The sequence below is a fragment of the Rhinolophus ferrumequinum genome, chromosome 3 (genome assembly GCF_004115265.2).
Source record: "Rhinolophus ferrumequinum isolate MPI-CBG mRhiFer1 chromosome 3, mRhiFer1_v1.p, whole genome shotgun sequence".
In the NCBI taxonomy this organism is placed as follows: domain Eukaryota; kingdom Metazoa; phylum Chordata; class Mammalia; order Chiroptera; family Rhinolophidae; genus Rhinolophus; species Rhinolophus ferrumequinum.
In genome coordinates this window covers 45,661,884-45,687,132 of record NC_046286.1, presented here as the reverse complement: position 1 = coordinate 45,687,132, position 25,249 = coordinate 45,661,884, and the positions used below count along the sequence as shown (strand labels likewise).

General features: G+C 34.7%; 1 protein-coding gene across 2 annotated transcripts in view; it reads left to right on the top strand.

Annotated features, from left to right (window-relative positions):
* RNGTT (RNA guanylyltransferase and 5'-phosphatase) overlaps nt 1–25,249 on the top strand; it is a 238,504-nt gene that overhangs the window by 106,893 nt on the left and 106,362 nt on the right. Inside the window, exon 12 of one of the 2 annotated variants that reach the window (XM_033103163.1) lies at nt 12,873–12,941. The exons of the other annotated variant lie outside the window; for it this stretch is intronic. Within the exon in view, the coding sequence (XP_032959054.1) occupies nt 12,873–12,941 (69 nt within the window). The remainder of the gene's footprint in view (nt 1–12,872; nt 12,942–25,249) is intronic. 2 annotated transcript variants of the gene reach the window in all.

Genomic DNA, 25,249 nt, shown 5'->3' with positions numbered 1-25,249 from the left:
GAAGGAGACCATGACTCAAGTGCTGAAGTTCTTGTGAGTTTGATAGATGGCATTGAAAAGTTAAGGTTAAGGTTAGAGTAGCTGGAGGATATAACCAGAGGATTAGGACTATACAAAAGTAAAAAGAAAAGTCTTGGAAATATAATAACTTTAAATTGCTGTGAGAATGCAGATCCCACCATTTGGAAAGGGTTATGGGGAACATGGATTTATTAGTTGCATAAGGTCTTCAGAATCTCTTTCAGAACTCACCTCTTCCTTTCTTCTTGGAGCTCTTCAATCCATGAGCCAGCCCCACATTACCTTCTCTGTTATTGTACGTTAGTGTAATTACGTTAGTGTGATAGACTTCCTACCTGAAACCTCTCTCTTATGAATCTGGGAAAGAGAGAAACGTCTGGTCGCATAAATGGTTTTGGAGATCTAAATACACATAGAGTTTTCTTTGAAAGAAAAATAATGATTAAATTTTGCAAAATTATGTTGACTGCTGCTTTTTGGAGAAATTAACTTAATTTCATTAAAATTATTCTCAGTATTATACCTGAATTATTTTCTCACGTCGATTAACGTTTTCGAAGCACAATGACAAAAAGCTTTAAACTGGTATATACCCGTAATGAATTGGTTGCTATTTTTATAGCCTTATATTATCAGTAAATGTGCATTAATCTTTAGGATGACTAGATTTGATTCCACATGGATAAAATAAAATTAAATTATGCTTCTGGTTAACCTTATGCTTTGCGCTTATGTTCTTAATCTTTATGATAGTGTATTTGACAAGTATGTTTTTAGGTGCTTAAGATACTCAGGAATAATTAGACATGATACTTAGCCTCCCAGAGATTGCAGTGGGAAAAGAAGAAGTCATACTGTTACATGTTGAATTATCTTACCTCTGTATAGATAAAAAGTTTTAAATCTGACCGGTGGTGAGGGCAGGGTGGTGGGGTAGACTTGGGTGGTGAAGGAAGTGAAGGCATAGATGGCATGAGTTAGTTATTGTTTATGTTCACAGTTTGGCATAGTAACAGAAAGGAATAGGCCTAAGAGTGTTTGTACAACTGGAGGAAAAAAATACGGGTACCTCTTATTTTTGATGGGATGACCTGAAAAACCTAACTGTAAAAGACCTGAATACCGTATGTAGCTTTTAGTCCTATATGTCTAATTTGTATGAGGTGAGATAACTGTACCTTAATCCAGATACACGGCATGAGGAGGTTCAGAATACCTACCTGTACATTACGTTTGCTGTCTGAGAAGAAAGGCATTGAAATGAAAGCCTTACATATGTTTAGAAGTCCTTTAAGCATATTAGACTAGAGTTGTTTATGCTATAGAGTATAAGACCTTCATATTCTTATTTGGAAAGAGAGAGAGAGAGAGAGAGAGAGAGAGAGAGAGAGAGAGAGAGAGAGAGAGAGAGAGACTCTCGCACACTTATGGTTTCCCCCAGCCCCCCTTTAGACTACAGAAAAAAAATGAAGTTTTAAGTACTCACATATCTGGGTCACCTTTTCTCCATCTTGGTGTATTGTACCTCAGTGTTTTGTCATTAGAATAGATTTTATTACTGAATCTAGGAGGCTCCCAAAGATTTTTTTTTACATGTTGTTTTCAAGTAGAATCTTGAGTGATTCATAGTTTTTATATACTTCAGAACAAAAGAGTAATAAATCCAGGACGTGCTGTTATTGTTAAGTCAGTTGCCTTAACAATACCTATTGTATTTCGCTTAGTCTTACCTCTGAAACCTATTATTTTGTGTCAAATACCCCATCATAAGCTAAGCGTTTTTTCCACTGGTTCTATCCATTTCTTTTCCTCCTTCACAAAGATTTTCATTTCTTTCCCCATTTTTATCATTTGCCTGTCTTTTTGCATGTGCTCAGAATTCCTGGGCTTAGCCTGGGGACTGTAAGCGCACGGGTCTGTCCACATACACTGTATGCACATGTGTGCAGCCCAGGAGAGGAAGAGTGGACTCACTGGGCTGATGGAGGACGGGGCCTTTCGGGCAGAGCATGTAAAGATAGATGCAGTGAAGGGAGCTCGGAAGAATTTGAAGTTGTACATAGTAGGCTAATGACAATACAGCTAATGAAAGCAAGTATGCTTTAAAGATGTTACGTAAAATTCTAGTGAACCATGTAATTACTTGTTGCATTAAATTGTTGATAAATGCTTACCTTTAAGTACTGGAAATAAAGTCACTGTAACAGAGGTATAACATATTTTTGCTATTTTGTTCATGAAGTGTTTATGCAGTAGTCTAGATATCAAATGTCTTATATTTCACATATTTGGTTTTTTAGCATATTCGATTCTACTCTTTATATTTTAGTGTGCTTTTCAGAAATGTATTGAGAATATGAAGCATGTGCTTTCTAAAGTTTAGACGTAAATTTTAGGTCCTATTTTAATATAATTTTGAACAATTTCTATGCTAGCTTAAAATTGATGCAAAGAATAAAGGAAATGTTATATGCTTTTTATATTGTGGAAAATAAAGATTATTTCTTAAAGTCTTATTCCATTTCCCTGGTACTTTTTTTAGGCTATATAACATGGTTAATTTACAGATAAATGCCATTTGGCATCTCAGTATGTGTTGTCCTCAGCCAGGGATATTCAATTTCTATTAAAGATCTCATCTGTGATGGCCGAGTGGGTCACTTTACCCATTAACTGACAGGGCAGCTATGGCATCATTCTACAGGCTGCCACTTCTAGAACAGCCTTTGGGCAATAATGCCCAACAGGGGAAGTCTATGCATTTCTGATGACAGCTATGACTTTGAGGACAGTCTGAATTGTAGCAACTAGAGAAATACAGTGACAAAAACTCATTGCAGTGAGTTCAGGCCGATTGTACAATCCCCTATCAAACTGCCCTTACTTAAGCACCAGCTGCAAGTTTGGGAGTCCTCAGGTCCACCTTCACTTCAGACCTGTTGGCTACAAATTCGGGGGTCCCCAGGGACTTCTTTAGGTTTGATAATTTACTGGACTGACTCACAGAACTCAGGAAAGCCCTATACCTGTGATTACAGTTTTACTGTAACAAAAGGATACAAATTAATACCGGCCAAAAGAAGAGCCACACAGGGCAAAATCTGGGAGGAGCCCAAATGTGAAGCTTCTGGTTGCCTCTCCCTGGGGAGTTATGGACAGTGTTACCTGCTCCTGGCTAAGATGTATGACAATACTAGAATATTGCCAACCAGGGAGGCTTACCCAAGCATTTGGTATCTAAAGTTTATATCGTGGTTCAATCACATGCTGCCTGCATGGCTGACCTTTAGTTTCCAGCTCCTACCAGAAGGTAGGCTAACACATTTAGTCTCCATTCCTCTGGAGGTCGGAACTGATGTGGTGTGTTCCAAAGACCCCCTCGTAAATCATGTTGTTAGACTCTCCTGTGAGCCAAGGTGCTCTCGTCAGGCACGACATTTGAGGGGCCCTAGAGATCACCTCCCAGTAGCAGAGGGCAAAGGCTAGTCTTCTCTTTTGGTAAAGTTAATTCTTCAGTACGCAGCCATGCAAACAAAGGATGTATTTTTGAATGAGATACATTGTTTTTCAATTTACCACATTGTTCTTTGTTTGAAAGTCTTAAATTATATTTTACAAATAAATATGGTTTCCATTTTATGCTCAAATTACAAATATTTAACCTCTTCCTTTATCTCTGTAATTCTTGTCCTTTTTCTTTTGACATTCAGACCAGCCATCTAGGTAGTTTAATTTTTATTGTATCACTTAGGTGTTTATGGCTAAGTATTTGTTCTATTCCTGTATTCTTTGTAAAAATGCTTAATATTATTCCAAACTTGTAGGTCATGCTTTTCTATCCACAAAGGAAACATTTGTCTATACGTACTTCTTACCAGCTGCAATCTGGATAAACATTATGGAAAACATTTAGGTAAAGTTGCCCTGAAAAAAAACAAAGAACTTAAAAAATCATGGTAAGGAAACTTGGACTGTTGGAAGTGAGGAGCATTCAAAAATTTTTAGATGTGACTGTGATACAACAAATTGTTTTAGAAGATCAGTTCTAATGGTAGTTAGTAGAAATAGTTTGGAGAAAGGAAGTTAACCTACAGTCAACAAAACCAGTTAAGAACCCTTTATTCTTGTCTGCACTGGAGATAATAAAGGCAACAAGAGGTGGTTTGTGAGAAAGTTATCAACTATGAGTGATAATTTTAGCATTTTAAAAATATCCTTGTAATCTGTATATGCATTAAATCAACACCTTTTTAAACTTCTCTTACAATTTTTTATGTTTTCATTTTACACAACTTCTTGGAACATAATATATTCCATATGTATCCTACTTAACCGATATATATTGGCTTGTTTTTATCAATCCTGTCACTGCTATTCACTTTATATTTATTTAGCACGTCTGTTGAAGAGAGAGCTTACTCTGTACCAGATTACTGTAACAGATGCTGAAGATACAATGATAATAAGATGTGATTCCTGATTTCAGAAAGCCCACAGCTCAATTTGGTAGTCAGAAAATTAAACAGGAAAATCCTGTGATGGAGGGAAGCACAGGATACTATGAGGGTAGTCAGCCGAGCGTTGAACCTAGACCAGGAATGTGACCCGTGGATTAGAAAAACAGTTAAGAAATGGACCCTCAGTTCCTTTCTGTGTGACATTAGGTAAACTTCTAAATTTCACCTTTAAAATGGTGATAATAAAGGCCACTACTCCTTGGTATTGTTAGCAGGCTAAAATCAGAGAGAGAGAGAAAGAGAGAGAGACAGAGAGAGAGAGAAAATAGCTTAGAACCAGTGCTTAGCATGTGTTACATGTATTACCTTTTCCTTTTCCTTCTCTTACTCTTCTCATTTTGTTTAATGGATACATAGTTAGTACTCAGTAAATATCTGAATAGAACTGTGAATGACAGATGAAATTATAGTTACTTTTCTATTCCTTCAGAAGTCTTTAAACAGCTCTATTAAAAGCATTTACTATAAAATTATTATTTTATGTGCATTTACATCCATATTAAACAGAAAGTTCAAGTTCATACAATGTTTTAAAAATACTGAATTTGCTTGTAGATGGGGATGCTCTCTACAGTTCATCATAGTTCTCTCTAGACCCTCTTATCTTACCCAGCCCCGTTCAAGTTCATGGCCTGATGCTTGTAGGCATTTGAGTTTGAGTCCACATTAGACTCTGACACTAGTTCTTCCAGGATAGAAACTGATTGATCTCTTTTAAATCTCAAACACTTATAGAGTGGCTGTCAGTTACTGGCACTAAATGTATGTTTTGATGAATGAATGAATGATGCCTCAATTATGAGATTAAAAAGAAAAATTGGAAATCTGGCAAAAAGAACTTTAATTATTCCATGAGAATTGGTTGATTTCTACTTTGTGGGGAATTTTGGTAAAAATAAGACTAACAACCACCAAACATAATAAATAAACTATTTTCTAGAGAAATTTTGTTTTTAGATTTTCTAACTTTGACAAGTGGGATTCACCAGAATTATTATGCTTAATATTAATTGCAGTAATGTGGGTTGATGAGAGAGCCAATGATAGTATTCCAGAGACTATTTATTATTTTGTGTAGCTAACTTTATTGATAAAATTATTTAGGCATTATTGGCAAATAATAGAAATCAATCATTTTTGAAAGAAGGTAATGGTATTGACTTTATGTTGAACAAAAATGATGAGTTTTGTAGAATGATTTTGTACTGATTAGAGGAACTTTTAGGATACAAAAACATTGGATATCATCTTAACCTAAACCAAAAGTTAGACTTTGAGGAAGGAAAAGAATAAAGAGTAATATCGAGGTGAGTGGAAATTTCCATTTTGGGGGGATTGTTAAAACTAAACTTTGAATTTTAAGGGAGTTATGAAAGCATATTAAAAAAACTCAGCAGATATAAGCCTTTATATTGAGTCTTTTCAGGCAATCAGTTGAGGATACGTAGGAATATTTGCTCAGAAAACATCTAATATAAATAGAATAGCCTAGAACAGAAAGGTGGCAATAGTTTACTCTTTTCTCATTTAAGAGAAGAATATTATTTTTCTATACTACAATGAATCGTTGCCAGTTTCCATTCCCAATTACATTACAGATTCATTTTCTTCTTCATTTGCAGTCTTAAGCTATCATTTTGCTTATTTCTACAAGGTTCCTTTCAGTGCTTTGTAACTTTATAGTTTTTGTTTCACATGTTTTTAATTTCAAGCCCTTTTGCATTATCTTTCTCTGCTTATGCATTTATAATGATTTGGTTTCCAATTACTTCCTGATTCATAGACATATAAAATGTCACTTCCTACTCAATCACCGGGTATAACCTTTGTCTGTTCCACCAGTCTTTGGTCAGTGGAAAGTTCCGTACCTTCTGTCACTTAAGGATACTTAAGATGGTATTCTAGTGATGTTATACTGTTCATAGATGAGCAAATATAAATTTTATAACTAAAGCTTTATGAAATACTTTCATGCTTTATTAATAACTTTGATATATTATGTCTATTTTACCTTTTAAATATTTTCTAATTTTATTTGGTGAAAAATAATAAAAAATATTGTAATTTGGAAAGGAATGTATCTTAGGATCTTTAGAATAATTCACCCATATTCCACTTTAAAGCTTCTCTAAGAGTTTGCAGCTAAGTATTTTTAAAATAAGATATCTTTTTCTTATTTGTTAGAAGTGTTTTAAAAACATCTTAGGTAGTTTAAATAGAACTGTGTCTGAAGAAAGATTGAGAGGGAGAAATGCTAATTACATCATTGCATTTAATATTTTTACTGTTAAATTAAAATTAAGGTATCATTTAGTCATGTTGGCCTAGGCTTAAGTTATGATTGGGTCCCCAGTATCCCTAATGCTAACTGATTTCTAGCTTTAGTAGGCAGTCAGGAAATGTCTACCCGAATGAACACTGAATGAAATTTATTTTTATTGAGATATTATCATCCAACAAATTGTCTAAGAAAAGCTTAACTTAGCACTTCTTACATGAGCATACCAGTACAACTCATAAATAAATTCTACTGAAAATATAGAAGAGGAAAAAAAAAAAAAGAGTAGCTTAAATCTTGGAACATAATATCAGAGATAAAAGAATACCAATGTAAGTTTCTAAATTATTTGATATTTAAATTATTAAAATAAAACCTGACCTTTCAAGCCATGCTATGTTAACTAAGTATACTGAGATTCTTTTGGCTCCTTGTTAAGTACACATCTTAGAGTCTGTGCCTGACTTACATACTCTTTCTTAGACCTATTTATAACCCTGGCTTCTCCTTTCTTTCCAGTTTTCATCTCAGTGACTTTATTCTGATTTAGTCACTTTCACTATGGCAACTTATCCCTGGCTATTATTCCTACTTTAAAGTTTTAAATTCAGACATACTGCTTTCTAACTTTCTATCTTTAAAAACTGGTGAGACAATTTATTAGGACGTTTCATCAACTTGTCTGCCATCCCATGAGCCCTAGCTGTGCCCTTCTCAATGTCTGGGTCTTAGCCTTAAGGAAAGTGGTACTCTTCTTTGGGATATACAGTCTCAGCCCGCATGGCTGCTTCTTGTATCAGAGATCCTAAATTCCCTAGAGTTCTTCTTAGTTTCTTAGGGTGGAATTGAGGATATAATTGATTTGTGACCTTTCTTTTCTAATTAGTCATTTAGTATAATTTGTAAGTGCAGTTCAGCTTTATTGCTCAAATCTCAATCTACTGTGTTTTCATTTTCATTCAGGTTGAAATAGTAAATAGATTTCTTTTTGATTCCTTCTTTTACTCATGGGTTATTTAAAAATGTGTCATTAAGTTTCCAAACATTGGGGAACTTTCCAGGTATCTTTTTCTTACTGATACTTAATGTAATTCATTATGGTCAGAAAACATAGTTTGTATGACTTTGACCTATAAAAGTGTTGTAAGCACTTGGAAAAAAAGTGTTTCCTCCTGTTGGGTGGAATGTTCTGTAATTGTCAATTAGATCAGCTTGTCTCAGTGTTCATATTTGTACTGATTTTATGTGTGTTCTGTAAAGTCTTTTAAGACATCTTTACCCCTGCTCTTTGATTCTCCGCTCTCTAATTTTCCCTTTCTTATTCCTTTTTCTATTTCATTTGGAAAAAAGTGCTACACACTTGTCTTCTTCAAGTTCAGTGATTCTTTCCTTTGTTATATCCAGTCTGCTGATAATCCTATTGATCATCATTCCCATTGATTAGAATTGTTCTCTGATACTGGTTTTTTTTTTTTATTTCTTTCATTTCCATTTGTCTCATTTTTATAGTTTGAATCTCTTTGCCGAAATTTCATATTTGTTCATACATGTTTTCTACTTTTTCCTTTAAAAAGTTAAGGTTATTTTGAAGTCTTTGATAATTCTAAAATATGGGCCATCCCTGAGTCTTGTTCTATCGAATGCCTTACCTACTGAATGCAGATCATGTTTTCTTGCTTTGTATAGTTGTGTGTGTGTGATTTTTTTTTTATTGATTGCTGGACATTGATTTTTTCCCCCTGTATGAACACTAGAGACTGAAGTAAATATCTTTGTGCTTAGTAATGGGCATATACCTCTTTTTTTCAGTTTAATAGGCCTCATTTGGGGGAGAAGGGGTTAGTTGTTGAGTCATTCTGTTCTATATTTGAGATGGGTTTGTGTGATCTTGAGCACACCAAAGACTTCAGATTCCTTCAGCAGGTGACGCTATTGAGAGGTCTGGAGTATTAAGTGTTTTTTCCCCAGTGTTGCTACTTCACTTTTAGCTTCCAGGAGGCTTTGCTGGTCTATACCTGGTCTATTTTCCTGCTCTTATGCTGTCCCTTTTATGTAAATGACTGTTTGTTGTCACTTGGTGCCTGACTTGTTAGGACTGTACATTTTTCTTAGTTTTCGTCTTCAAGCCTTAATAGTAATAGGAGTATTAAGCAGGCTCTGAGCGCCTGAGTCTCAGGGAGGGGTTTTCCCTCAGTGGGTCTGACCTTTCCCTCTTGGCAGCTGAATTTTGCCTTGCATAGGTGGGATGTTTTGGCAGGAGCAAGTTTTTCTCCTTTTTATTGATGTAATATTCTTGACTCAAGGCTGTTTCAGACCACTTGTGTAGCTGCAGATGACTTTATTCGCAAATGGCTTTTGCTGCTTATCAGGAAGGGTCTGGAAAGCAGGAGAGATGTAATATCTGTGAGGTTTTCTCATGTTTCCTACTCTGCTCCCACCCATTCCTGTGAACCCTGACAGAAGCCTGGAGAATAGAATTAGTGTGAGTGGGTTTGGGATTCCTCTTGTGTTTGGGGCTCCCAGGCATTCTAAACTTTTACATTAGCCTACCCTTGGTTTTGGAGAATTGATCAGACTTTCAGTTGTTTTCTTTGTACTCACTTTTATGGCTGCCACTTTGTCCTCTTATGTTCTCCCTTAGCTGAATCAGTTCATATGTCTCTTCCACCTTTGGAGGGGCTTGGCATTCAGTTTACCTGGATTCCTGGAGATCTCTGCCCTTTAGTGTGACCTTACCAAAAGGCATGATTTTATAGATCATCTGCTTTTTTAAATTATTGTCAGGTTAGAAGTGACATGCTCTTGCCATTTTTTTACATTGTAAGTGAAATTGGAACTTTCTTTTAAACCAGACTTTTAAAGATAACTTTAAAGGAGCTAACCCCTTTCAAGATTATGAATGTAGGTCTATAGTATGAATGAGGAGGGAAGGAACTTTCCTAGTGTTGTTCATTCAGTACTTGTAGCTTGGGGTAACATCTGTAGTGACAGTCTCAGGTATAATTTGAAGTACGCTGTAACTCAGAGATGGCAGTGAAAATAATGGTAACGTGTTAAATGACTTAAGTATTGGCCCTAATAATGAAGACACTGGAATATAGAAAGCTCATAACAAATTTGGGTAAATTTTCTTTCAAGAATTGTGACTAGGAAAAAAAAGCAATATTTTAAATTCAACATAATAATTTACACATGATTTCTAATATGAATAAATAAATAATAAATTACATAATAATAATAAAAATTCTAGATTTCATCTCTATCCCTGAAAAACGCCCCCCGCAAGAATTTTATCTCCCTTTGTATGCATCTTATTCATATACTGCATGTTACAATATCTTTAAATTCTTGACGTTTTAAATAATTGGAGGAAGTTGCAGAAATCATTGGGGTATTTGTTTCAGAGAGTCAGAGAATTTCTTTGGTTCCTTATTTTTAGTTAAAGTCTCATTGAAATTTGTTCTGAGTGATTTTACGTTTTCAGCTGTCTGACTTGAAGTTGGTTACTTAACACTCTGATGGCTTCAGTTTCTTTTTCTGGCAAATTGAATAAAATTATCATACTCAAAAATATATCTCTCATGAGGTGTGTTTTGAATGATACACGTTAAGAACCAAGCACAACAACACTTTATAGTAGGGCTTTCACCTATCTTTACATGATAGGTGATATTGTAAATGTTGATGTATTAAGTAAAGAAAGAAATATTGTTTGGAGTAATTAAGGAGTAAAATGAGTGAAAACAAGGAGTATCTCTTGTTCTGACCCAAGAAGTTGCATAGTCCTTTGCATTCTCTGATTCATACCAAGTTAGAGTAAAATAAAAAAGGAAGTTACTTTGATTTATGCAACAGGTTGCATCATATTACCTAGTCTTGCCAACTCTAAACTGTTACTTTATACATAATTTCTACACAAGAATGGTCTAGTATATGAAGTTGAGAAGTTGGGTCTAAGAATGGAAAAGCTACCTTTACTTGCCATAAATGATATACCTAACAATAAAAGGGGAACACATCCTTTAACCTTTTAAAAATCTTCTTAAAAAAAGATGATTGTGATATTTGGTTTTCATTGCATTGTTCCTCAGCAGGAATTGTGCTTAGCAAGTTGACTTTTCTTACATGCTGGGGTATAAGAAGTATCAAGGTTATACATTTTTTTCTTATTTGAACTTTTACTCATCATTAATTTATGGATATTTGAGAAAAATTGAAGTAGAAAACAATATACCTATACTTCTCAATATGAGTACAAGTTTCAAAATTTTTTTCTCCAGCATGAATATTTCACATATATATGAAAAAAGCCTTTAGTTTATTTTAATATTGCCTTCTAAATTTCCAGCAAGAATGTAAGCTGATATTTTGACAATGATGCTTGGAGTTTATTTTCACCTCTTGAAAGGAATTCATAAGAAATCAGTGCCTTTAATCCATGCTGAATTTTTACTTAGGCAAATTTCCTCTTCAGATGGCCAGGGCATTCACATCTATGAGTGAATTGGAGAGCAATGTATGAATCTCAGATGTCCTGAAATTTGACTATTTGGCTAAACTCTAGATAAATATGGCTTGTAATTTGCAAGCTCCCCACTTTCTTAGTGTTGTAATAGGAGAAAAGAACAAAACAAAACAGCAAACACCAAGAGTATTACAGTTTTTAAAAATTTGAGGCAAAATACACATTGCATAAAATCGACCATTATAACCATTGTAAGCATACATTTTGGTGGCATTAAGTACTTACACATTGTTGTGCAACCATCACCATCATCCAGCTCCAGATCTCTTTTCATCTTTCCAAACTGAAACACTGTACCTATGAAACACTAGCTTCTCATTCTCTTCTTCCACAGCCTCTCTAATTTCTGTCCCTATGAATTTGACTAAGGAGCATTATAGTTTTAAGAAATGTAGATATTCAAACTCAGAATTGTTCTTATTTTGCTCAACTGCCCCCAGTTTAGAGAAATTACAGATTTTGAAGAATGAAATGGCACAGAAGACGGTCATAGTTTGGGAGGAGAATCACAGATCTTGTTGCTTGCGAAATATACTTGAAATTTTGGTTGTCACTTTTGGAAGGCAAATCTCCCTGTAAGTGTAGTGGTTGTAAGAGGATGTAATTGTGATAAGAGATTGTGATTGGATAAGCCACAACATATCCAACATTTTGGAGACACACATATGAATCCCAGATTATCCTACCTGGCTCTGTGAAAGTATATTCGTCTCTTCCCTGAAATGCAGAGATCAATGTTTAGGGCCTTTCTCTATCCATGATATACATGTTCAGTTCTTCAAAATAATAAAAATCTGTGAAAGAGAGGCATTTAAAACTACTTGCTCTGAACTAATTAGAGAGCATAGGGCCTATAACTGCTCTTTAGTAGATAAGGCACAGAAAAAAAAAAGCTTCTGTTTGTATTTTGTACTGTGCATCCCTGGTAATGCAATTCTTTGCTTGAAAAAATATAGAAAAGACCAAAAAAGAAACAAAAATAAGACAAAAAAGAAAGGGTAAAAAATGTTCTGCTTGAGGGTTTGGGGAAAACACAGAAACTGTATTTTTGGACTGCATTCCCCATGTCTGAGCTAGCTGTGGTTACAGATTCTCGGGGGAGCACTCCACCCGCAGGAAAGTTTCTCTGCTGTCTCCTTTGTTGTGTATGGGTTTTTTCCTTCCCTTTATTACTTCCCAGAGTTTCTACTTTTACTTTGTCTTTGTTCTCTATGTCTTCTTTTTGTGCTGTCTCAGCAATGCATTTAAACATCTCTTTTTAATATTTTATTCACTATATTGGTTGTTGTAGTTAGGACTGTTGTTCAAGATATCGAGCCTGCCAGGGAATGGGAAATCTTCATATATTAAAAAAAAATTTTAGTATGTTAACCTCTGTCCCTCTGTTATGTATATCCCCCTCCCCCATTTTGTATTTCAGTTCTTAAAACTTATGTATTAAGTTTTTATAAAGCTTACCAAAAAATTAAAATACTTTTTAAGTGGTTATTGTATTATTATATTTCTAAAAATACATGTATTTATTTTATAGCTACTTGAAGGGAATTTTGCCAAAGAAGTCAGCCATGAAATGGATGGACTTATTTTTCAGCCTATTGGAGTAAGTTCATGTGTGTGTGTGTGTGTGTGTGTGTGTGTGGTGTGTGTGTGTGTGTGTGTGGTGTGTGTGTGTGGTGTGTGTGTGTGTGTGTGGTGTATGTATATATAAAGTACATTTTCCTCAGACATATTTACTTAGGATTGATTACTGCTATAATCACTGGTTTTCCTTAAAACAGATTGTTCATTATAAAATATTTCATTTATACTAAATATATATAATAGTGAAAAGAACAGTTTTTGCTTTTCAGTCAGCTTAGGAAATAAACATGGCTGATCATTATTTTTCAAGAAAGTTAGTTTCTTAATATAATTAGTTTTATTCTTGCGAAATGAATGTTAATTCATGTTCCTTTACTAGAAATCTACCAATAATGTATAAATGCTTATTTCTTTCAGTCAATATACCTATAAGTATGAATATTTCTAAAACTTCATTTTGCTGTGGATGAGTAAAATTCAGAATGAGTAAAATTCAAAGAGTTATCAGTACTTGAAGAAAAGTCCAATTCTTTGAATATTTATCCCATGTCAGATTTCTTAAACTCACTGAAGAACTTTCACCAACTTTAATGGTCAAATCGTACGTTTGGAGTAAGTTTTGTTTTACTCTGTAGCAGGGTTCCTTAACCTCCTTACCACTTTTGTCGTCTTGGGCCAGATAATTCTTTGCTGTGGCGAGCTGTCCTCTGCGTGATAGGATGTTAAGCAGATCTGTACTTGCTAGATGCCAGTATTACCTCTGCCTCCCACACCTCCAGGTTGTGACAACCCAAAATATATACGTTCACTGCCTAATTTCCCCTGGAGAGCAAAATTGCTTTCAGTTGAGAACCTGTGCTCCATAGGGTAGTGTTTCTCCGAATGTGGCCTGTAGACAAGGAGCATTAGCACCATCCAGAAAGTTCTTGTAAGTGTCACTCACCCCAGAAGTCCTGATCAGAAACTGTAGGAATGGAGTCCGGCAATTTGTGTTTTAACAAGCTCTCCAAGTGCGTGCTCAAGTATGAGAACCACTACTGTACAGGAAACAGTTCTGTTTCATGTGCCACACCTCATCCTATGCTGCCTTTTGCCTTCACTAACTCTATTCTTAGAAATTAGGCTACCAGCTAGTTGTGGAGTTACATAGAGAGACATCAAACAGGCTACCTGGGGAAAAGGGAAGGGAACTAATATTTTTGAACACTATGTATTGAACACTATATTACGTATGCTTTACACGTATAGTAAAACTCTGCCGTTAATGCAAAGTTAGGTATCATGTGAAAGGTGATGGGCTTCTGTCTTCCTGCCAGCACCCCTTGCCAAACAGGTGGAGGGAAAATCTTCTGAGTTTGAAGGAGGAGGAGATGGAGGAGAGTAGAGGCTCAGGGCAGAAATGGTAGAAAATGCTATCTTAGGAAGATGGAAGTTAGATCCTTGAGTTTCAGTATTTTCCAGGCCTGATCTCCCTAGATTGAAATAAATAAAATCTAAATATAATAGTAATTACAATAAATTTCATAGTGTTAAACTCATGGTTCAGACCCAATCATATGTGAGATTTTGATGGTGTGTAAGAGAAGTGAAGTCTCTGTGATGTTTAGTAGAGTCAGTTGACTTATTAGTTTGTTCACTTTCTAGTAACCATGTTTATTACAATGATTTTGTAATTGATACCTGATAAGGCATATCTGATATCTGTTCTTTACCAGGAGTTTCTTAAATATCTGTAGACATCTGGTTTAATGTATAAGTTTCAGAATTGGTTTGTCACATTACCCAAAAATTCATGTTGGGAGTTTGATCGAATTTGCTTTAAATTTAGATTAATTTGTAGAATATCTATGTTTTCACAATGTTAAATTATATTTTCAATGAATAAGATACAGGATTTTTTTTTTTTAGGTCTTTTTCTGTTCTCTAATCGAGTTTAACTTTTTAATTGTTAATTTAATTCCTAGTTACTTATTATTTTCCATTTTTATAGTAAATGGTGCCTTTTTTATTTGGTACTTCTAATGTGCTGTCACCCTGTTGATTAATTTATTTTGTTGATTCAGGATCTTGCTGAATATTCTTAGTTCTAATAATTGTCCGATTTTGTGTATTGGTCATAACGTTTAGTACTGGCTTAAATATTGGCTCTCATTCGCTAGAGGAGGGGAGACATTTTTACATTATTTTCAACCTCAAAGGGAATGTGGCTAAATTTTCTCTGTTAAGTATGTTTTTGGTAGATTTCTTTAGATACCTTTTATCATGTTAAATAATTTTTGTTTCTATTCTTACAAAGCTTTTTTTTTTCCAATCATAAATAGGTTTTGGGAGTAAACAAATGCCTTTTCTGTATCTGTTGAGATTATCATGTCATTTTCCTGTTTTGTGACATTCATGTAGTAAATTACAGTGATTTTTCTCATGCTGACCCATTCTTGCATTCTAGGATAAATGCTACTTCATCATGATATGTAATTTTTAATGTACCTTTGAATCTGGGTGTAATAGTTTATTGAGAATTTCTACCATCTTATTATTCCTTATAGTTCTTTTCTCTCTTTTTTGTACATTCAAAATAAAGTAATATTATTATGGAAAAATTATACAAGTTCTAAGTAATATATAATAATATAATCCCATGATATTAAAAGTCAGTTACCATATCATGGCTTATACTGAAAAATAGAACAGTCTCTTCTCCTACTCTTCTCCACATCCAAAGTACCTTTCCTAGGAGGTAATCATTTTCTGTTGTTTTAGCTGTTTGTTTTTTTTCTCCCTATTTCTGTAAAATCTATTTATGTTGTTCTTTTTTGGTTTTCTGTTTTATATATGATCTGCTTACTTTCTGCTATTGAAGAACATGGGTTAAGCTCTCTAACCCCACCAACACTCCCTCACCCCTCCTCATCTGTCATCCCATTAAAATTACAGCACTTGTTTGGTCAAATGAATATTCAGTATTTGGAGTCGTATGGTGACATCAATATTGTTCATATCGGAGTCAAGTAGTATAATACATTTTTCTTCTTTAGAAAACATTTTTTTACCTAGAGTTGGGAATTGCCTTGTATTTTAATTTCTTTTGATTATTACTACTTCTTCCGTTCAACTCTCTAAAAGAACAGGTAATTTTATTATTAATACAATCAGATTTATCAGGTAATATATCTCATCTAGTTTTTACTTAAGGCATTCCTTCTGAAGTCCTCCATTCTCTAGTCCTGCTGTATAGCCTTTTCTTCTTGGGATTTCTCTTCACTGTCTCATCCTGGGAATTCCAGCTTGAAGAATAAAATAAAGGTTACATTTCTTTATTATTCAAATGAAATAGCTTGGCCCCTTCTGTCCCCCTTCCAAGTCACTGTACGTTGCAATATTGCAAGGATCTCTTTTTACTCCCTTGGTTTCTCCTTGAGATTTTTAACTTATTCCATTCAAGGTGTCCAGTCACCAGGTTCTAAAATGTTGAAATTCTGATGAGTTCATAGATTGACTATTTTTTGTGTATTTGCTGCCTTCATTACTATGTATTGACATTGTTGTAGATAGATATTTGTAAGTTATCCGTTAGTCTGATGGTAGCAGTATATTAGGGTCTAAAGGGGATGTAAAAGTAGTCGGTAGTTTTCTTCCGTATCACCTTAGGCATAAACACTTAATCTTATCACTCTTTAGGGAACACTCACAAATACACAGGCACATCACAAATAGTTTTTCTATCATTATTTTTAGACCAGCTCTGTCAAAGTGAATTCTAGCCTCATACACACCTTTGTCTAGAATTAAATCTTTGCCATGACAGTCTAGGTCCTGGTCACCAACGCTTACATTTCCCTTCTCGACCTGGAGTCTCTCAGGTTTTCTGATGCTAGCTGATCTCATTCTGAGGCATCCTAGACAAAAGAAATATAATATTGTGAAAAGAGCAGCCATTTGGACCTTAATGAGATCTTGGATTTCTTGTGCATGCTCAGTCTCTCCCCTGCTCTCCAGTCTATAGAACTTATGGGGGAATTGGCTTGCTTTTGTGAAGCCAAAAGTAAAAGTGTTCTTTTCTGTCTTTCTTCTGGAACAATTCTTACTTAATTGCCAAGTATCCTTAGAACTAAAACAGATCACTTAAATGACTATTCTCAAAGCAAAAAAGATCTCCTTCAAAATGCCTTGCTCTTTCTTACACTAGATAAAGTAGCTACCACCTCACAAAGTACCTGTTGTGTTTTTACCTTACAAAACTATAGGCTTCTTTAAGGTTATTAGCCCTTTCCTTTCTTATTTATCTAGATATGTACAGTGTCTAGGATAGTGTTTGGTCCAATAGGGTTTAGAAAATGTTTGTTAAAGAAATGAAAATGTTGGGACAACATGAAATGGATCTTGAGATTATCATGCTAAGTGAAATAAGTCAGAAAAAATCGAGAACCATATGACGGCACTCATATGTGGGATATAAAACTGAAAGCAGCAAATGAACAAGGCAAACAAACAAAAACTCATAGACACAGACAACAGTTTAGTAGCTACCCGAGGGTAAAGGGGGAGAGGGATGGTAGTGGAGGGTAAAGGGGGTCAAATACTGGGGGTGCTAAAAAAATGTGTATGCATTTTAAGAGATGTTACCTATGTATTACTTTTCAAAGTTGAATTGAATTACTGCAGCAATGTATATAGTATGACCTTCGCTTAAAAGATAGCGTTAATCAAATGAATGCTAGCATCACCATGTGACAAGAAAATGGCCGTAGCACGGTTGTCGTTCGAGTAGCACAAGACCATTTTGAAGTGGTATTTGAAATTCGAGAATGTTGTGGAAGTACAATGACAATGGAGGCGTGAGTATGCAATGGGACCTCCAACACACCTAACAATTACAAGCATTCATGATTGAGACGCATGGTACCTGTGTGATGTGTACAAGGGAAGATCCAGGAGGCCTCGCACAGCAACAAGTCCTGCTTCTGTGGTGTCGGAACAGTTTACACACTCGCCACAGAAGTCTACCAAACAGTGTTTGCCATGAGCAGAAGTGTCTGGACGCTGATGGTAACCACTTTGAGCACCTCTTGTCATTGCAGAAGTCAAACGTTACTTGTATTCATCTTTTGTTATCGGTATATATTGAGTATTACAATTTGAATACAGTTTTTTTTCTTTTTTAAAATGTGTGTACATTCTTTTGGCACCCTCTGTATATGGCGATGGAAGGAGAACTGACTCTGGGTGGTGAACACACAATGCAATACGTAGGAGGTGTGACAATTAAGTTCGCGAACTTGTAACAATGTTGCTAATCTTTTTTTATATCAGAGGGATTATTCGTTATGAATTTGTACCAACTGGACAAATAGTTAACCAAGTTTACTATTTGGAAGTGCTGAAAAGGCTGTGTGAAAAAGTTAGACAAAAACGACCAGAACTTTTTGCCAACCGTTCATGGCTCTTGCATCACGACAATGCACCAGCTCACACGGCACTGTCTGTGAGGAAGTTTTTAGCCAGTAAACAAATAACTGTGTTGGAACACCTTCCCTACTCACCTGATCTGGCCCCCAGTGACTTCTTTCTTTACCTGAAGATAAAGGAAATATTGAAAGGAAGACATTTTGATGACATTCAGGGCATCAAGGTAATACGACAACAGCTCTGATGGCCATTCCAGAAAAAGAGTTCCAAAATTGCTTTGAAGGGTGGACTAGGTGTTGGTGTCGGTGCATAGCTCCCCAAGGGGAGTACTTCGAAGGTGACCATAGTGAAATTCAGCAATGAGGTATGTAGCACTTTTTCTAGGATGAGTTCGCGAATTTAATTGTCCTCATAGATGGTGTATCATAGAATTGTACACTTGAAACCTATATAATTTTACTAACCAATGTGTCCCCCCAATAAATTTAATTTAAAAGAAATGAAAATGCATTCTTAGGTTTCTCCCTAGCCGTTCAGATTTTACTGTTTTGTATTTTACCAGTGTAAGCAAATATCTTTTAAATTTATTGCTATGCTATCCTTGTGGCACATTCATATGTACATTTTAATTTATGTTGTATCTTTCTTTCCTTTAAAAATCTTTTCAATGACTTTCTTTAAAGTCCCACTTGTTTCCTTGCAAAGCGTCTAGCATGGAAACACCCATCTTCATGAAACAATAACATGAACTTTGGTACTTGCATGTTCTCCTCAGCGACTTCCCAGTGGGTCAGAAGTGGTCTTTGGTTGAAATAAGCCACTGAATATTTCTTTGGTTCTCTAGTTCTTCATCTGTAAAATGTACAGGCTATAACAGTTTAGCTGTGAAATTTTGTGGTGATCAGATGATGATCAATGTATGTGAATATAAAGCTATACTTAAGAATTCCTTTTTTCCCCAGTATCCTTAAAAATGTTTTAGGTACAGAATTTTTAATAAAAGAGAGAGAATAAGCTCTTATTCTTATTTTACTTTCCTAAAAACAATATGTCTCTTAAATGGAAATTTAGATAGTTGCAATAGATAAAATAGACTTCTTACAAAGTTTATTGCTATCGCTATTACATGACTGTATTCTTACTAATTTTTTCTCCTGCCATCATTTTAATAGAGTTTTCACTTTTATATACTTTACCTCCAAATTATTAATATTATACAGGAATGGCTCTGAAAGGGTCACATTTTGTTCATCTTGGAACATTGTCAGATTCTTATAACTTAGCATACAGATTCTAAGATTAATGTATATATTCAAAAGACTTCATTAAAAAATGTTTCACAACTGCCTATTTTGGTAAATGTTTAATTGATGGCATAGTACTAACCTGTACTAGTTATTAGTCTTTGGTTAATCCTTTCTGTTTTCCATGAAAATTTAATGCTTTCAGTCTTTATTTCTTGATATAGTTCATTTATAATTGTAATTTCTCACAATCATGATAATTTTGTATCTAGTTTCTTATTTCTTAAAAGTACACTTTTCCAACTCTAACGCTCTTAATTTTTACCCCTAATATATGCTTTCATAGTGTTTGCAGTGTTCGCTTTAGTGGGAATTTACTGTCAATTGATAGAATGGCATCTGGCTCTAAGATGGTATTTACTCACATACCTGCCCATTCTATTTAATTCAATAGTTCTTTTGCATTCCTACTGTATTTGTGTTAAGTCTTCTAAAGGATATTTTGAGTATAAAATATATTAACGCTGCCATCCAGAATAGGCTCCAATGAATCCATTTAGCATGAATCCATTCTCAGTAAGCAGGAGGCAATTTTCTCATTCAAATGCAGAATTTCATTATATTCAACTGTGTAGCCTTTGCTATTTTTTTATTTTTATTATTTTGCTTTTGCAGTTTTAGTCTGATTTTTCTGTTTTAACTTCGTATATCCTTGGTTTAGGCCACCGTCACAGGAGTGGTCCTGTGTATTCCATTTTCAGACTTAATTTGCCAAAGCCAGTGGTGAGACTGCTTAGCTTCTACACCGAGATTTATGACTTTTCTACCTGTTTTTTTAAAAAATGTAAGTTTCTGTTTAATAGGTGAACTTTAATGACAATATAAAACACTGTATTTATGATGTTCTGCTAAAGAAAGCAGAGTTTAAGATATATTTTTTCTAATAATTCGTGACTTAAGATTTTTCTTCATGGCTTTCAAAGAAGGGATACTTAAGTTTTTTCTCACTTAATTCTTTGGGATTGAAACCACTGTGCTTATACATTGTCATCAAGTTTCTTTTCTTTACCAAGTGATTTTGTGATTGCTATTGCACATAAAGACCTTCGTTTTCCTTTTTAGCTGCTCTGAGTCTTCTGTATAAGGAGGTAAGAAGAGAGTTGATTACAGACAGGTGTAGCTTCCAATTGTGGGAGCAGATGTGATTTTCGATGGTCCCGGGACAGGGCATTAAATGGCATTGCACCACACAATGAGAAATTTAGTCCTATCCCAGTTTTTATTCATTTTCTCAGTTTAGAAGGAGAAAGTATGTCTGTTTCTAGTTTTTAATATCTAAGACTTGCTGATCTTTCCCTTTTTCAACAAAATGAGTGTGGGCCTAGTTTTGCACTATTCAAAGGACAACATTATCAACAGAATTAAGTATCATTGATTCATTTCTATCATATCTAATTTTAGGACAATTTACAATTTAGGGTAAGCGGTACCATTTTCTATTTATGGTCTAAATGGTATACCATTTGGTATGAAGTTTCCCAAGTATCTTTCGGGGCCATTTTTCCTCCTACCACAGTTATCTACCTTGGTATGGCATTTCCAGCTAATAGCTATAGACCCTAATACCCAGTGTAATGTCTGATTCTGTCCTTGTAAGATTTGTAAATTATCTCCCTTAGGCTTGCTATTTGAAGCAAGTTCTGAATGAGAAGTTTAGGACTCTTAGCAGGCCAAGAACCTTTTAATGTAAAATTTGCTAGTGTTTCTAAATTTTTCTTCTGGTGAAGTCTACAACCTTTGGTGAACTCAGCTTTAGTAATTCAATGCAGGCAGGGTAAATGATACTCTTATGACAAAGTAATCCAGTAGATAGGCGGTAACCTGTATTTTTTATCATCTTAAAGTATTATACATTTTTTTCACCCTTTATTTTGAACTTGGGGGATATCCAAATGTTCGAACCTACAGTTCTTTTCTCTGGAATTCTTTAGCCTGTTCAGAGACCAAGCCTCTAGTCTCTTGCTTGGTGCCATTTGCCTGGCTGTCAGCATTCTTGGAATAGAGAAGATAAAGGGGCGAGGGTCCACTCTTCATAGGGAAACTTTCACTTACGTCTCCAGGTTTCAGTTTTCCTTTTCTGTTAGGCCTGAATCTTCTGGACTGGAGTCTCTGTCCTTCATTTTTTCCCCACAGCATTAACCTATCTCCTTCCCTTTGCCTGGGGTGGAGGAGGGAACTAGAGATTTAAATGCTCCTTAAATAGATGTTCAGCCAGTCTCCTTGTTTTCAGTTCTGTGCGTCACCTTTCTCCCCCTTGCAGCCTTCTCAGTTGTCTGTTCCATGTATTACTAATCCTTCCTGGGGAAATGCAGCATGGGACATGAATTGTTTTGCATTGGTATCCTTCTCTGCGCGTACTTAGTATTCAGTTTTCTTTGCTCTGTGCACTATTAACTTCTCCATCTACTTTTTGTCTTTCAAAAATGCATCAACGTGCTGTTTTCTGCTATTGTCTTCTCTCCTATTTTCCCTTTTCTGTTGATACCTCTTTTCTGTAACTCCCATTTTAGTGAGGTTTCAAATCCAAATGGTTATAAATGCTTAATGGTTATAAATATTTAATCCACCACGTTTATCAGGAAATCCTCAGAACTTCCTACAAAGTGATGTTGTATCTGTTGGCTCCCGTGAGCCAATAAATCAAATAAATGAACAAAGGCATTGTTTTGAGCGACTAGCCCAGTGATCTGCATGAGTCTGGAAGTCCTGACGAGAGGAGGAAGTCCTGGCCAGGAGTCGGCAAAGCTTGACTTTTAGCCTGCAATCCATTCCCTGGTACCACAGAAATATTCCAAAGGCAAATGAATAGCAAAAGATGAAGAGAATTCCTGGTGCATCTACTTGTGGGAAAACACTTGGGCCTATAATCGTTTGGTGCTAGTTACTTAAAACTTAGCAAGAAGTTAATTCTGCTCCATTACATTAATCATAGTGAATTGAAGTTGAAAAAAAAGTAGAAGATGTTACTTCTATTAAACAAATATTAAACAAATATTAAACAAATATTTTGAATCCTGTAAAAATGTTGAAGAATAGTGATAAAGATAGAATATTAAAGTGATGATTCCACTGAGAGCAAACCCCAAACAACAGCTTACAAAAAAATTTGTTTAGCTTTTGATCTAATGTTCTATTTTTCAGAGACATAACCTTGTAACACATCCAGAAATGCACAAAGTTTATTACTTTTATAAGAAAAAGGAAAAGCAAAGTAATGGATGGTATATCCAGAAAAATAAAGCTTAGGATATTTCTTTGTATTTGGAAAGAAATGCACCAGTATTTGCTATTTACTAAAACACAGAGCAATCATTAATTATCACGAAAAACTCAAATAAAGTAGATTAAATTTTATTTACAGAATTATAGAGAATCAGAGCTGAAAAAGTACTTCCAGGATTATCTAGTTCAGTGGTTTCAAAACACTAATTTCTAAAGTTCTAGGTTTCTGTGAACTACCTGAGGGGGACCACATGGAGGGATAGATTAATAGGTAAGTATTCTGTTTATATCACAAGAACCCTGATTTATTTCTTTTATATATTATACCAGATAAGATTCTGTTTTAAAATGGCTTTACCTAATAAATGCCATTTGGATTAACTGCTTTTTGAAAGGTCACCAGTGATCTTGCTTCATTGTAAAATTAAGATCATTTTTCAGCTCTTTTCTTATTTGACCATCTAGTGGTACTCCATACTGCTGTTCACTCTTTCTTTTACTCTTCCTATTTATTTATTTTTTTTAATTAAAGTTTATTGGGGTGACAATGGTTAGTAAAGTTACATAGGTTTCAGGTGTACAATTCTGTAATACATCGTTTATATATCACATTGTGTGTTCACCACCCAGAGTCAGTTCTTCCATCACCATATATTTGACCCCTTTTACCCTCATCTACTACTACCTCCCTCCCCACTTACCCTCTGGTAACTACTAAACTATTGTCTGTGTGTATGAGTTTTTGTTTATTTGTTTTTCTTGTTCCTTTGTTGTTCCTTTGTTTTATATCCCACATATCATGCTCACTCTTTCTTGAAACACTCTATTTCCATGGCTTCTCTGATACCACGTGCTCCTGATTCCATCCAGTCTTATGCCATTTCTTCTCTGTGTCATTCAAGCTTTTTGTTTTCTACTAGCCATTGAAGTTTGGAATTTCTCAAGGCTCTGTGTCCTGGACCTTCATTCGTTCTCATGCTCTGTTCTCTCCCTAGAAATCTCGTCCACACCTATGGCTTTAGATGTCACCTAAAAGCCTGTGACTCAAAACTTTTGATTTCTTTTTTAAGCTCCAGATTTATTTATCTAATTGTCTACCCTGATATTACCTTTTGAATTTCTGAAAAACACCAGAAACTTAATATATTTTAAAGTCAAACTCTTATCTCTATTCCCCAAGCAAGCAAACGTACAACAAATCCTTCCCCAGCGTTTCCCAGCTTGATTACTTAAAAGAGAAACTAGATGCCATCTTTGACACCTTCCCCTCTTTCATCTCGCTGATCCATCTCTAAGCCTTGCTTTGTCTCCTAAGTAGCTCTTAAATGATTTCCTTTTCTCTCCATTACCACTGCCACAACTGTAATCCGACTTGTCATTCATTTCCTCTTGCCTGGACCACTGTGGTGGCTTCCTCCCTGGTCTTGCAACTTCCAGTTTGTCACCCTCCCGTCTTTTCTTCACATTGAGTGATCCGGAGTGATCTTCTTCCTTAATCTCTAGCAATTTCCCCTTGCTTTCAGGTTAAAGACCAAAATTAGATTTGAAGCCAGTTTGCTCTCTTTTTTATTATGCCTTTTGGTTTCCTCATGTGTTTTGTTGTTAATGCAGAAATAATATTTTTACTTAAAGCTGACTTAATTATGTTCTTTTATTCAGTGTTTTTAAAAATTTGAAGTATAAGCTATACTTGACAAAATATTTCAATATTTTGAGAAAATGGGTATTTTCTTCAAAGAAAAAAATATAGCTGTTTATTTTTAATATACACCTATATTGTTTCTAAGGTTTGAGGTTCAAACTTTAATCAAACTGAAGTGATCATTTTTAAAAAGAAGCATTTTCAAATTGAATTTTCCATCTGGTTATTAGTCTATACATAAACCACTTAGGTTTTATTAGGCCCTTATACGTATCATTTTCAGTTTTACCATTTCATTGACATTTTGAATTGCTCATCTTTTGTAATTTGTCACCTAAAAATGAATATTTTAAAATGGCCATTTGGCATTTTAACATTATGCTATAGGTAGTAGATCTTTTACTTGACAGATGTTAAATCTTTTAATTTAATTTACAAACTTAATGAGATTTATTTACCAGCTTTTACAAGAGGATTTTAATGATTTATGTAGCATATTAAATTTTTATTTGTGACAATTGATTAATTTCTAACCTTTTAAAATCATATTTGATTTTACTGTTGTCATGTGGAGACACTTAGTTTCTAGATAAGAATTTTTGTGCCATTAATAATCCATCACTATGAAATAAAAACAGAATTATATATAATGATTTATAAAATAGAGATAATAATAAAAATCTTGAAAGTATTTTCATTCTTTTTTCCCCTCACTCAGGAGGCTTTCTCCATTTTATTTCTTTGGAAAAAGAA